The 14,717-nt window shown below is 40.9% G+C and overlaps 2 protein-coding genes across 5 annotated transcripts in view; both read left to right on the top strand.

Annotated features, from left to right (window-relative positions):
- The first annotated feature begins 2,081 nt into the window (after window positions 1–2,081).
- LOC117425246 (parathymosin-like) lies at window positions 2,082–9,673 on the top strand. 4 transcript variants are annotated; one of them, XM_034042064.2, is made up of 6 exons: window positions 2,082–2,446; window positions 2,673–2,687; window positions 6,645–6,716; window positions 7,253–7,340; window positions 7,788–7,912; window positions 8,388–9,673. In XM_034042064.2, the coding sequence occupies exons 1-6, from the start codon at window positions 2,402–2,404 to the stop codon at window positions 8,433–8,435; spliced, it is 393 nt and encodes a 130-aa protein (XP_033897955.1). In that variant the 5' UTR covers window positions 2,082–2,401; the 3' UTR covers window positions 8,436–9,673. The 4 variants fall into 4 exon arrangements, with proteins under 4 accessions (XP_033897955.1, XP_033897956.1, XP_033897953.1 ...); XM_034042065.2 differs by lacking the exon at window positions 2,673–2,687 and having other exon boundaries at window positions 2,083–2,446; XM_034042062.2 differs by lacking the exons at window positions 2,082–2,446; window positions 2,673–2,687 and adding an exon at window positions 2,800–3,442.
- Window positions 9,674–12,233: 2,560 nt separating this feature from the next.
- LOC117425211 (tumor necrosis factor receptor superfamily member 1A) overlaps window positions 12,234–14,717 on the top strand; it is a 19,693-nt gene continuing 17,209 nt past the window's right edge. Inside the window, exons 1-2 of the mRNA XM_034041991.2 lie at window positions 12,234–12,382; window positions 12,617–12,790. Coding sequence (XP_033897882.1) covers window positions 12,725–12,790 — 66 coding nt within the window. The 5' untranslated portion in view covers window positions 12,234–12,382; window positions 12,617–12,724. The remainder of the gene's footprint in view (window positions 12,383–12,616; window positions 12,791–14,717) is intronic.

Here is a 14,717-nt window from a genome sequence, read left to right as displayed (position 1 = left end):
ACTTCTCACAATATATCTGAGCATCTTGTTGGCCTTTTTTATAGCTTCCCCACATTGTCTAGATGAAGACATTTCTGAGTCAACATAAACTCCTAGGTCTTTTTCATAGTTCCCTTCTTCAATTTCAGTATCTCCCATATGATATTTATAATGCACATTTTTATTGCCTACGTGCAATACTTTACACTTTTCTCTATTAAATTTCATTTGCCATGTGTCTGCCCAGTTCTGAATGCTGTCTAAATCATTTTGAATGACCTTGCTGCTGCAACAGTGTTTGCCACTCCTCCTATTTTTGTGTCTTCTGCAAATTTAACAAGTCTGCTTACTATACCAGAATCTAAATCATTAATGTAGATTAGGAATAGCAGAGGACCTAATACAGATCCCTGTGGTACACCACTGTTACCTAGCTCCATTTTGAGGTTTCTCCTCTAATCAGTACTTTCTGTTTTCTACATGTTAACCACTCCCTAATCCATGTGCATGCATTTCCTTGAGTCCCTACTGCGTTCAGTTTGAGAATTAATCTTTTATGCAGGACTTTGTCAAAAGCTTTCTGGAAATCTAAATAAACCATGTCGTATGCTTTGCAATTATCAATTGTCGATGTTGCATTCTCAAAAAAATCAAGCAGGTTAGTTAGACACGATCTCCCTTTCCTAAAACCATGCTGACTGTCTCCCAGGATATTGTTACCATATAGGTAATTTTCCATTTTAGATCTGTACAACCCCTGTGTCAAGACACTGTTGCATGAGACTGTGTCAAGAGACTGTTGTATTGTATTGTACAATATAGTACAGTACAATACAATACAGTACAATACAATACAATACAGTACTGTTCAGTACAATACAATACAACACAACACAGTACAGTACAGTACAATACAACACTATACAATACAATACAATGCAACACAACACAGTACAGTACAATACAACACAACACAGTACAGTACAATACAACACAACACAGTACAGTACAATACAACACAACACAACACAGTACAGTACAGTACAATACAATACAACACAACACAACACAGTACAACACAACACAACACAGTACAGTACAATACAACACAACACAACACAGTACAATACAACACAACCCAGTACAGTACAATACAATACAACACAACACAGTACAGTACAACACAGTACATTACAATACAACACAACACAGTACAGTAAAGTACAATACAATACAACACAGTACAGTACAACACAACACAAATCAATACAACACAGTACAGTACAATACGACACGACACGACACGACACAGTACAATACAATACAATACAACACAACACAACACAGTACAGTACAATACGACACGACACGACACAGTACAGTACAACACAACACAACACAGTAAAGTACAGTACAATACAATACAACACAACACAACACAGTAAAGTACAGTACAATACAATACAATACAATGCAACTTCCTCCTGAAGGAATTAGAAGCTGGTTTTATAATTGAGCAATGGTCACGTTTTTATAAATGTAATCCTAACTTGCTGCATCCTTGTTGATATTGTATTTTAGTGGTATTTGCACTTACTGAAACTATACTGTATTACATATTACACTTGTATTGTAACCTTGATGGCCCTGTAACACCTGTAAGTCATCTTTATCATTAATAAATAGTATTAATAATAATAATAGTATTAATAATAATAATAATAATAATAATAATAATAATAATAATAATATACATTTTAAAAACAGCCAACACGTACTGACGAAAAAAAAATCACTTTCGCTCCTGAGAATTTGATTTAGTAAAACTGACACGCGAAACACCCAATCAGTGTAAACTAACCCTGTTTAAACCAATCAGAACACGGTGATCCGTTCTGGGGCGTTTGTTTGAGCTGTCTTTTTAGTTCAGGGCTAAAGAGTGACATTCAGGGCGTGGTTACGAACAGAGTCTGAAGAAAGGCGTGGTCTGAGTAGCCAATCGGCGCCTTACCAACGTGGGTTTGATTGACAGCAGCGGCTCAATCTGAGCAGAGCTCCGCCCCTAGCAAAAGCACCCTTATAAATAGTGTTCGAGCCGTTTATTGTAGGTATAATAACAAATTAAAAACAGAGCAATATCGCGCTTTCTGCAGAAATCGACAAATTAATCGACATCTGTCAGACTTTTGAATATCTACAACTGTTTCTGGAGGGAGGGGTTCAGCACTGAAGTTGTCTTTACACAGGGCTATAGTTATCAGTGTTATATCTAGATATATCACTTTATGCACGACTGAAAGCTATAGACTAAGTGAAATTCATGTAAACTGTGTACACGTGACTGAACAAATAGTACAGCCTTCTAGAAGTATAGGCTTACATTGCTTTTAATTATATACCTTTGATCGTATCGCATATTAACATGGCCGAGACAGCGCTGGATACAAGCACGGATCTAAGCATCAAGGTTAGTTTAATTTCTTTTTAAAAAAAGAAATGTATCATTAATTTGTTATTAATAAGTATGAGCAGTTTTACAATTAGCACTGTTGTTGTTATTATTATTATTATTATTAATAATAATAATAATAATAATAATAATAATAATAATAATAATAATAATAATAATAATAATAATAATTGTGACTCAGTAAACAAATATATTTTAATTTTTATTATTTTTTTTCTCATAGCATTGCTGTGCATCGGTATGTATGTCATTTGATAATGTGCACTGCTTGTAATATGCTATCGGAATATATGAAGTTATGTATGCCTTTGGTAACTTCTAGTCGCATAGACAGTGTCGCCGGCTTTACACTAACTGCCCGGCTCTGTACATGGGAAATGCATCTTCTACATACAGCCTACGATGTCTGCTGGTAGTCTTACAAATTCAAAAGGTACCGATGTCAGGTACGACTGGGTTTGTGTGTGTGGCCATTTTATTAGGGCGTGGACATTTTATTAGGAACACCCCTTCGACAGTATTGCAATGAAAAAATGCTTACAGGCGCTTGCTAAAAACACCATTCCCCGCTGTGTAAAAGAAAAAGAAAAAGTAGCCACTAACACCCCGTTCAATATGGGTAGGCGCAAGGATTTATCCAAATTTGAAAGGGGTATGATAGTGGGCGCCCGTCTCCTGGGCGCACCCGTATCGCAGACCTCAGTACTGTCCGGCAAGTCCAAGACCACAGTCTCACGCGTCTTCACCGAGTGGCGGAAATCGCAAAAGACAACAACAGACCGGTCGAGATGTGGGCGCAAGCGGCTGGTGACCGACAGTGTCCGGCAGTGGCTGGAGAAAATCGTGACCTCTGAGCGGACTATGACAATAGCAGCCATTACCCAAACTCTGAACGCTGGCAGCGAGGAGACAGTGTCGGCCAGGACTGTGCGCCGGGAGTTGCGTCGGATGGGATTTTACTGTCGTGTCCAATTACAGAAACACCATGCACTTGTGAGTAATACTAGCATTTGGAATGAGACAGCGTAACTCGCATTGTGGAAAAACTCAATGTTACCCGTGTTTGTCTTAGGTATTTCAACAATCACCTATTACGCCTCTTGGCTGGTAGTACGTGTACGATTGGTCTGTCTTTGTGTACGTACCGGTAATGCATGCGCACAGGTAGCGACCCGTCGTGTCGGGCTAGGCTTGCATTAGCGCTGAATGCTCTTTTCGGAAGAATACACGTATGCTAACAAACACAAAATGGCGCCTGCGTCAATCACTGCAGCTGTGTGTCGACTGTGCTCGCAAACCGATTTCTTCTCTGTTTTTCTTTTTCATTCTTTCTTGTTTGTAAAACCGAGTGAGTGCACAGACGCATAAAGACTCCTGTCAACAGAAGAATGTAAATAACAGCAAACAAGGCACGCCTCTTCAACAAGTGGGGCAGGATGGTGAACTCGGGCACGGTGCAGGGACTCGATAACAAGGAATTATGTTTCAGTGTAAAATAAATAACAAACTGCCCCCTCTTTCTATCTGACAAAACAGAGTGCACTGAAAAATAAACAAACTGGACAGACAACAACTTAGCACCGAAGGCTAAACTGGACCATATAAGTTGCCCACATGAAGCGATTTTAAATGTGATCCTTCTTCCATGCGTATAATGCACGCTAATTATGACTAGCTGTTCACTATCCTCTTCAGTGTCTGACAAATGATGTAATTGTTTTTTTTTTATTAGTGTTTGTGTTTGTACATTTTTCCACATCGCGACCTTATTGCGTGTTCGTCTTCACAACAAGTACAGCGCGTGGTTGGCAGACCCGTTTGTTTAGATTCCCAAAAGTTTCAGTTGTAAATTTTAAAAGGCTGTTGAACTGTACTATTCTTATTGTTAGTCGTTGTATTGTCATTTGACCTTATGTATCCAAACACATAGACCCCTTTTCTCCAGATTAAGGTAATTTTGGACCTTAAAAAAATCGATGCAAAATATATTATTATTATACGTTAAAATGCAGTTACATATAAATATATTGCTGGGTATGTTTTGCTTGGAGTCTAACAGCATGGGGCGTGGTCATATTTATAAGTAACCCCGGCGCCCTCCTCCGAGTTCAGCACCGATGTGTACAATCCTTGGAGCTAACGGTTGTCATGAAGGCACTGGAGGGTGTCAGGCTGTAATTAAATAAACATGGGGAGTGGCAAGGATCTCTCGAAGTTTGACAGGGGGGTGATTGTAGGCGCTCGCCTCGCCGGTGCCTCCATAGTACAAACTGTAAACGCCTGCGGGAAGTCCCGTACAACAGTCTCACGAGTCTTCAAAGAATGGCGGACATCAGAAAAAACGGGGACTGACAGGTCAAAGTGTGGTCGCAAGCGACTTCTCACCGACCGGGAGCGCCAGTGGCTGGAGAAAATCGTGAGCACAGAGAGGACCCAGTCCTCACGAGTGATCACCGAAACGCTCAACCTCGCCAGCGAGCAGCCCGTGTCCGCACGAACAGTGCGCAGAGAGTTACAAAGAATGCGGTCTTATAGTCCAGTGCCGCCGTCCTTATTAAAATACAACCAGGTGAGATTTGAGTCAAAGATAACAAAAATCTTATTGCCAGGCAGAGTCTGCCACCCGTTTCATTTGGTACAGTAATTATCATCGCATACAGTGTGCACATCACTGCTGTATTGCACTGACAGTTACAAACCAAAACAAACAACATGGCGGCGCGGTGTTTTGTGTCTAGTCGCAGACCAAATAAATTAAAGGCAAATCTTGTAATAGTTGTATTCGGAAGTTTGTTTTACAGAAAAATATATATATTTATTTTATAACAGTTCAGTTTAGCTGATTTTTAAAAATATCTTTTTATCAAGTATTATTGCTGTTCACATATTACGTTCTCTCACTTTGTAATAAAATATTCCCCTAACAAAATCGGATTTACCAGTCAAGTGTTTCTCCCTGTCCCCTCCCCGTATCACTCTCCACCGCCTCTTCCATCCCTCTTTTCTCTCGCTCCTCTCCTCCCCCTCCCTCAGCCACGCAGAGGTCACCCAGTACTCCCGGCCTGTACTATTCTGTGTCAGTGTCTGCAGCGGATCCTGCTAATCCGTTAAGAACAAGCCTGTCTGAAGGCTATTTAGAGAGACAGCGGTTTACAGCAGATCAGACCAGCCAGTTTAAAAGCCTCGTCTCTCAGTCCATCTATATAACTATCTCTGCCCATCTATATAACTATCTATCTCTGCCCATCTGCCCATCTATATAACTATCTATCTCTGCCCATCTATATAACTATATCTCTGCCCATCTGCCCATCTATATAACTATCTATCTCTGCCCATCTATATAACTATCTATCTCTGCCCATCTATATAACTATCTATCTCTGCCCATCTGCCCATCTATATAACTATCTATCTCTGCCCATCTATATAACTATATCTCTGCCCATCTGCCCATCTATATAACTATCTATCTCTGCCCATCTATATAACTATCTCTGCCCATCTTTATAACTATCTATCTCTGCCCATCTATATAACTATCTCTGCCCATCTATATAACTATCTATCTCTGCCCATCTGCCCATCTATATAACTATCTATCTCTGCCCATCTATATAACTATCTCTGCCCATCTTTATAACTATCTATCTCTGCCCATCTATATAACTATCTATCTCTGCCCATCTGCCCATCTATATAACTATCTATCTCTGCCCATCTATATAACGATCTATCTCTGCCCATCTATATAACTATCTATCTCTGCCCATCTATATAACTGTCTGTCTCTGTTGTTCAGGGGTTGTACCATACAAGCTGATATGCACTAGAGGGGCATTGCCACGAGGGAGTTACTGGCCGCTCTGACCTTGAGTGGGTGCAAATTAGCTTGTATCACTCAGCACTCCACTGTGTGTATATGTATTATAATATATAGTTATATAAAGAAGAGTAATTAAACAGGATAGCTCGTTTTAATGTGACGTCATTTCCATCTGATACAAACACATTTTAAAAGGCTGCATCACATCAGTTATAGATAAACAGTGATAAAGCAAGGAAGGGGTCAGAGTAGAGGGGGGCACTCGTTCTGCATGTGCTGCTCTGTCCCAGTACTAGCTGGAGGATGGGGGGGGGGGGGGGGGCGTTGGCATGAAATGCGTTGCCAATGTTGATGTTATTTGTTTTCCAGGACTTAAAAGACAAAAACGAGCCGAAAGACGACAAAGCAAATGGAAAAAAGCTTGCAGATGAAAATGGAGAAGTTAGTCATTTTATATCTTCTGACAGAATGAAAGACATAAATGAGGCTAGTGAATGAGTCTGCTGCCTGTGTGTGTGTGTGAATGAGAGGCTAGTGAGTCCGCTACCTGTTGTGTGTCTTCACCCCAAGATATGGTGGATTTGCCTGTGAAGAGAGGCAGTAGTTAAAGCTGGCAGAAGTATTCGAACACACACACTGCTTGAAGTTCCTATTCATTCACATAGAGGACTTCATCAAAAAGATACCATGCAAAGGACACCACTGCATCAGCGAGGGTTATTTTACTCTCAGCACACCTGTGTAACTGTAATTATACCACAGAATTGATCGACGGCACTTCAATTACGCATTGATTTGTCATTTGATCATAATATTTGCAAACACTTTTGGTGGCCCCCAGTTGTTTATAATTGATTTTTTCATAGTAATTACTACTAGGTTATTTATAATACATACATTGAACATGTTAATATGAGTAGTTGTTAATGTTACTTTTTACTATATTTGTAATTATAATTGTGCTGTTTTGTGTTTAGGATGGAGGGAGTGATGAAGAATACCCTGGGGAGGTGAAAGACGGGGAAGAGGAGGAAGGGGACGAAGGTCTTGAGGGAGAGAAGGAAGGTGAGAGGGACTGAACGGAACTGAGTAAACCAACCTGCTCGCCAGGGGAGGGAATTGTCTTTCAGTGGAGCACAGCTGACATCTGGTGGACAAGTAGGGGATTGCAGTTAAAATAAAAGAAACGTTGGTTACACGACATCAGATGCAGGCTGAGGAAGGAACTATTAACAGAAGCTTGCAGGGCACACAAGTCAAAACATTTCAACTCTTTCATGCATGAAATATTGAAAATAACTGGTGTGTTTTGGACATATAATAAATCTATTGTTCACTGAGGCCTGTGGAATTCTGATATGCTTCCTCCCACCTCTCTTCCCAACAATGAACTTTGAGGAGTCTTTTCAGAAGCAACCCCCCTGTCCTTTCCTCTGTTGTTTATAACAACCCTTATAGAGTCGGCTAAACTGACTGTCCCTCTGTCTGTGTCCCTCTGTCTGTCCCTCTCAGACGAGGACGAGGTTGAAGAGGTCGAGGAGGAGGATGAAGACGATGATGATGATGATGAAGAGGAGGAGGAAGAGCAGCCGCTACCAGCAGCAGCACACCCTACGAAGAGACGAGGCAACGAGCAGGTCTGTCTGTCTACCTGCCTGCCTGCCTGTGTGTTCTGTCCGTCCGAATCTCTTTATCTCTGTATGCATATTATTATTATTTGTTTATTTAGCAGACGCCTTTATCCAAGGCGACTTACAGAGACTAGGGTGTGTGAACTATGCATCAGCTGCAGAGTCACTTACAACTACGTCTCACCCGAAAGATGGAGCACAAGGAGGTTAAGTGACTTGCTCAGGGTCACACAATGAGCCAGTGGCTGAGGTGGGCTTTGAACCGGGGACCTCCTGGTAACAAGCCCTTTTCTTTAACCACTGGACCACACAGCCTCCTGTCTGTCTGCTGTGTCTCTCTCTAATGAATTCAGTGTCTGACTGACAGTGCTAGAGATTGAAGCTCTCAGTCTGTCTGTCTGAACTAAACACTTTGCTATAGGATATTTGGCGTAGCTGGCTTTGTGACATGTGACCCCTGCAATCTCTCCCTTTTCTTTAGGAGACCGTTGGAAAGAAACGTCAGAAGACAGCCAGCAGTGACTCGTAGGACGTCTGACGCAACGCACAGCTCAAAACGCAGAAATCAAATAAACCAACATAGGAATCCAACAGCCTCCTTACCCATAGATAAAGAGAGAGAGAGAGAGTATTGTACTGTCATTTAAAAATAAATAACGAATGAATTAATAACTCAAACGAAACAAATACTGGTGGGTAAACCCAGGCGAAGTTTCAAAACCGGGGTGATGTCACAGAGTAGAGAGAACAGTGAACTGGGAGGTACATCAGGCTGGGGGCCAATTATAATTACATTTTGTTTAATTACAATTAAAATCAGCAATTACAATTATTCTACAGTAACTGCAATTATAAATTACACTACAGTAACATAACCAGCTCCACGCTATTTATTCTTGCAAGCAGTAATCACAGGTACAAACACAGACACCCACTGTGTAACTTTAATTTTTTCAAACAAACGCGGTCAATAAAAGTGGTTGGGAATGAGAATAATGTGCCCTCAGTGTGAAACACAGCATGCAACTGCGAAGGATTCAGCTTGGAAAGGGGTGGAATTGAACTGGAATTGATCAATGATATGATACAATTACAATTACAGCTCCCCAGGTTAATTACACATTGCACAATTACAGCTCCCCAGGTTATTTACACATTGCACAATTACAATGTGTTTGTCTCCAGTCGTCTCTGTGCTTGTGGTCCACCCATGAGTTTTGCAGCATCGCCTGTTTGTTTTTCAGATTGGTGCAAACGCACAAGAGCTAGTGGTTTGTGAATATGGCGTTTGTGTTAGCGGTTTAATATTCAGCTGACTGATGCCAATACAGTAAAAACTGACTGCAGTTCAGTCATTTGGCCACAAGGTGGTGGGGCATAATGATTTATTTTCTCTAAGTCTAGTTTAAAGTGGACTCGTTTTGATGATGAATACAGTTTCTATACAATACATATACCTAGCAGTGGATACAAAGGCTTGTTATCTTTAACATTGATTTTATTCAGATTTACTTTACTGTTGTGATTTTGCATAACGCACAGTGCCACCAGTCCATGTGGCTGAATGCTGTAACTGCAGCTTGTTTTGATTTGGCTTTTGGAAGCAGTTTTTAAAAGAAAAAAGTAATTATTGTTATTTTTTTCCCATTTTTCCAACCCTTGTCGTTTTTGTTTAATTTTTTTGTTAATTTAGTTTTTTGTGTGTGTGGTGTAAAATTGACGGAGCTTGATGTACATTCCATTAAATAAATTTGTATACATTTTAAAGTTTCAGTTTTTTGTTTTAAAAAAAAAAAAATTCTTGATGGTTTACATCCTACTCAAGAGAAATCACATGACATGGTGACCTTTCAAAACTATGAACACTCAACAGTGGTAAATTTAGAAATACTGAAGGTAACACATTTTCAATGACAGGGGTAGCACACGGTTTCTTATGTATAGAAGTGTCCATAGAGCCCAATGTTAAAGCCAGACTGTTTCCCCTCATAGACTCCAATGTTAAAGCCAGGCTGTTTCCCCTCATAGACTCCAGTGTTAAAGCCAGGCTGTTTCCCCTCATAGACTCCAGTGTTAAAGCCAGGCTGTCCTGTAGGTTTCAGGTTAAAGGCTGCAGGAAGGAGCGCCCACTTACAATTTTAATAGTGGCATATAATCGACATATTTTCATATTATTGTTATTTTCTATTTGCCATTTCTTCGTAACATTATTGTGATCTTAGGCTATATATAAATTTGACAGCCGGGGTATTGAAACTTCACGCCAAACAGACTTGTTCGCTTCTCGTTCTCATTGGTCAGTTTCCCGAGTGCAGCTCCAGAATTGGATCCAACATCTGTTTGTGATCCGACTCCAGTGAATTCGGATCCCATCCCATTTTTTTGTTCTCGTTAGTGCAACCGGCCCCTGGAGCAGCTGGTAGTCCCGTAGTTATTGGATGGTTCAGTACTGTACATACTCAAAGATGAAACCAATCTGTAACGCATTTATTTCAGTAGAAAGACATGCGTTACAGATTGGTACGAATGTTTAGTGATTGTGTTTCTTATAATAATATTGTATTTCTGCGGACAGTCCTGTGAATGTGATGTTTAGCTGCGATACGTTTTCATAAATTGGTGTTTTTCTTGCGCAATGTCAACGCTCCCCCGATATAACGAATCATAGCTGTTAAGTTTTAGTACTTTTCATCCATTGTATTTGAGGCCATGGGCTAGAACAATTGGACGTAATTATATTTATAAATCCACTGTTTGGCAACAGCAGTTTTTTTTTTTTTAAGTAGTTTTTCTAATGTTTTCGTTACAAAAAAAAATCCAAGGAAGTACTGTTTTAATACCGGTGATTTTTGTTTTTTTCAATCGTTTTTGGCATTTTTAAACAGCTTGTGGTAACAACGCACTGGATACTGAAGCAAACTGCAGTGCAGCTGCGTTCCAGCCTGAATGTGACAGCGCGCCTCGTTCAGCCTTGACTTCTGTACACCAGAAGCAGTTTAAAATGTATTTACCTACATTTAAAGCAACATTGTCTGTGTTGATGATTATATACTATAAGTGTATTGGTTTGGTTATCAAACAAACAAACAAACAAAACACCTTGCATGTGTTTTGCCCCGCTCCAAGTGTAAAACAAAACATTCTCCGTCAGCATACAGCCAATCCGTGTTCTCAACAGCAGACGGATTCCTCTGGTCTCTGTTCACGATGAGAAAGAGTTGGAAGTCATCCTTTCCGTATGTTTGATTGCTCTCGCAGCAGTATGGGTATAAATAGACTGAATGGCCTTGCCCTGATATATGTCCACAGACACATGTCCCAGGAAGAAGTCTTTCAGCGTTTCGATAGATCAGGCCATAGGAGGATTGACAAACTCTATTTAAAGTAAAGCCTTTTAAATCAGTGTTTTTATCGTGGCATCATACAGTCCCAGCAGTCCGATCAGTCTTAGCACTAGTATCAGCAATCTTACCAGTCCCAGCAGTGTCAGTACCAGTCTTACCAGTCCCAGCAGTGTCAGTACCAGTCTTACCAGTCCCAGCAGTGTCAGCACCAGTCTTACCAGTCCCAGCAGTGTCAGCACCAGTCTTACCAGTCCCAGCAGTGTCAGCACCAGTCTTACCAGTCCCAGCAGTGTCAGCACCAGTCTTACCAGTCCCAGCAGTGTCAGCACCAGTCTTACCAGTCCCAGCAGTGGCAGCACCAGTCTTACCAGTCCCAGCAGTGTCAGTACCAGTCTTGCCAGTCCCAGCAGTGTCAGCACCAGTCTTACCAGTCCCAGCAGTGTCAGCACCAGTCTTACCAGTCCCAGCAGTGTCAGCACCAGTCTTACCAGTCCCAGCAGTGTCAGTACCAGTCTTGCCAGTCCCAGCAGTGTCAGCACCAGTCTTACCAGTCCCAGTAGTGTCAGCACCAGTCTTACCAGTCCCAGTTGTAGCATCAGTGCCACCAGTCTCAGCATCAACTTTAGTAGCAGTGAACCAAACGCATGTCTCTCAATGAAGGTATAAACCCATCTACTGATTCATATGTATAAGTTCTGTTCTTGTCCTTTTAATATCACGTGTTTCTAACAGTGTGAACAGAGTCATTTTAGGTCGGTGTTGTTTTTGCTGGGAGATTTGTTTAAAATAACGTGTGGGTCACTGGGTAAACATAGCGACTTATATTGCTTTGCAGTTTGCATGAATACTTTCCAGGCTTCATGAACAGGATATGCGGGGGACGGGTGTTAGACAAAATTTAGATTTTTGCCTCAGTAAAAATCTAGCTACGCCCCTGACAATGTAAATATTTTGTTGGCACATTGTATCATTCAACACAATCCAGTACCGCCATGGTTTAAACCTTTGTATCGAAAAGGTGTCCGCGCAACACACACAGTGACGCTTAAAAAAAAAAAAAAAAAAACGGGCTCGCTCAAACTCAATCACACTTCCTTCACTACATTTTTGTGACGTCAATTGACCAAACACGGTGGGTAACGACTAACTTTAAAAATCTTTCAAATCGTTCTCTAACGAAGTTGGGCGAACATTCTCAAAATCTTTCTTTGGTTTTTTTTTTGTTTGTTTGTTTATCCTTCGCTCTTGCTTGCCTGCATGTCCGAGTTTGGATATTTTGCTTCACAGCAGGAAGCTACAGCCTGGCTGAACTTGGATTATGGAACACCCTACTTCCTTCCTCCTAATGATTCTTTTTATTTTTTAGATTCACAATATGCTGGCTCGCTTCTTTTCAAAGTTGTGATTTTATTACCAAGACTCTGAAATGCTCCGCTGCCGTCTCGGGACCGTCGTCAACAAAGGCATTTAAACGATGGTGTGGTTCGGGTGGCCGCCGATTCGCCATTCCAAACCGCTTTGGATCCCGCTGACACTATGGGTAAGTAGGAGCACAGCTCGGGTTTCACTCTATGAAACGTATGCATTTTTACCGGCGCTAAGGCACCTGATTCAGCTGCTTGCAACAGCTGTACAAAACAAATTCCGAATATAACCACCCGTTTCACATTCTCTAAACTTGCAATTGTATTTTTAACAAAGTATTTGTTAAACTAAATTCAGGCGATATAGGAGAGTGCCAATTTGTCTGTATGTTACCCTTACATGTCTACCAGAGAACACCATAAGTTATTACACGTACTGTAAATCAGGAATTTTACCTAGTGACGTGCTAAATACCACTTAACCAATTTTCATTAAATGCATTGCTATTTCTTACTGTTCAGCGCATTCTGTTGGTACACGTCATAGACGTCAACTTTTTCATCGCCGTTTGCCGTTGTGATTGACAGCCGTGGTGGTGGGGGCGTGCGCTTTTCTTCCAGTAAAGCTTGTGAAAGCTTAAACTAAGAAGTGAAGCGGTTCTTTATTGTGCAAATCTCCGCCGCTCATGCGCTCTGCACAGACCCGCGTCTCTCATACTGGGACAGTTCCTGTGCGATTCGTAATTAATTACAATTCCGGGGTCGTGTGTGATATGAGAATGTATGGGGTGAGGTAACGTTCTCATATATCACACACTACCCATGCACTATTTTTTATAATCTCTAGCGTGGGCGCCTAAATTTGCTTAAAAGTGTTCTCGTGTGTGTGTGCGCGCGTGGTGGGACGGGACGGGACGGGACGGGACGGGACGGGGGGGTGGCCGTTGTGGGGACGTCTCCGCTTTGTAAAACACTTTTTAAAGAACTAAATATGCCTTCCAAAAAAAATCCTCAAACTGAACGCAGTAGGGATTCAAGGAAATGCATGCACATGGATTATGCAGTGGTTAACATGTAGAAAACAGAAAGTACTGATTAGAGGAGAAACCTCAAAATGGAGCGAGGTAACCAGTGGTGTCAGATTCTGGTATAGTAAGCAAACTTGTTAAATTTGCAGAGGACACAAAATAAGAGGAGTGGCAAACACTGTTGCAGCAGCAAAGGTCATTCAAAATGATCTAGACAGCATTCAGAACTGGGCAGACACATGACAAATGACATTGTAATGTATTGCATGCAGGCAATAAAAATTTGCATTATAAATATCGTATGGGAGATACTGAAATTGAAGAAGGGAACTATGAAAAAGACCTAGGAGTTTATGTTGACTCAGAAATGTCTTCATCTAGACAATGTGGGGAAGCTATAAAAAAAGGCCAAAAAGATGCTCGGATATATTGTGAGAAGTGTTGACTTTAAATCAAGGGAAGTAATGTTAAAACTTTGCAATGCATTAGTAAGACTGGCATTAGTACGTGCCAAAATATTTAGTTTGTTGTCGACTTTCAGCCTGTGTGGAGTTTAGTTTGACTGGAGTTTGAAATAGAAAATAAAAAATATAGTGAGAGTCAATGGGGAGGGCGTCTGTCGAGCTAGGCTGTTTTGTTGCTGAGAAGCTCTGGGAAACCACATTTTTATCTTTTTCAAGTTGCTGTTTTTATAATACTAAACCCACAACATTAGGCAGGTGTTTCAGCATAACATGTAGAATATTTACTAACTGAGCATTTATTAAGTATAAACACAAGTAGCACCAAATGGCAGAACCAGTTCCAGTGGCACATCTGCACAATGCTGTACAGTGCCAATAATTCCAACATGCAGCTTATTAAAGGGAAGTGCTAAACAAACCGTAAGCAATGTACACAATGTTATAATATGGCTTGTTTATTGATAGAGATATTGACACACGTATGCTAACAGTTCAAATATTCCTTGCTCGGGTTTTGTTTGAAATGCAGTGCTGAATGCTAGGGAATGTTTTTCAAGTTTGCCCTCATTGCTGAGCACAGCGAGACCAGCTGACTTTCGGGAAGTAAACGC

The sequence above is a fragment of the Acipenser ruthenus genome, chromosome 20 (assembly GCF_902713425.1).
Source record: "Acipenser ruthenus chromosome 20, fAciRut3.2 maternal haplotype, whole genome shotgun sequence".
NCBI lineage: Eukaryota > Metazoa > Chordata > Actinopteri > Acipenseriformes > Acipenseridae > Acipenser > Acipenser ruthenus.
The sequence above is the reverse complement of the archived record's forward strand: the minus strand, read 5'-3'. Positions and strand labels throughout refer to the sequence as shown.

Bases quoted from the DNA above. Each gene is read 5' to 3' on its own strand.
- LOC117425246 (XM_034042062.2), top strand. From the start codon at position 2,975: ATGAAAAAATGCTTACAGGCGCTTGCTAAAAACACCATTCCCCGCTGT. The intron at 3,443-6,644 runs GTGAGTAATACT...TTTGTTTTCCAG, and splicing joins TACAGAAACACCATGCACTT to GACTTAAAAGACAAAAACGA. The intron at 7,341-7,787 runs GTGAGAGGGACT...TGTCCCTCTCAG, and splicing joins TCTTGAGGGAGAGAAGGAAG to ACGAGGACGAGGTTGAAGAG.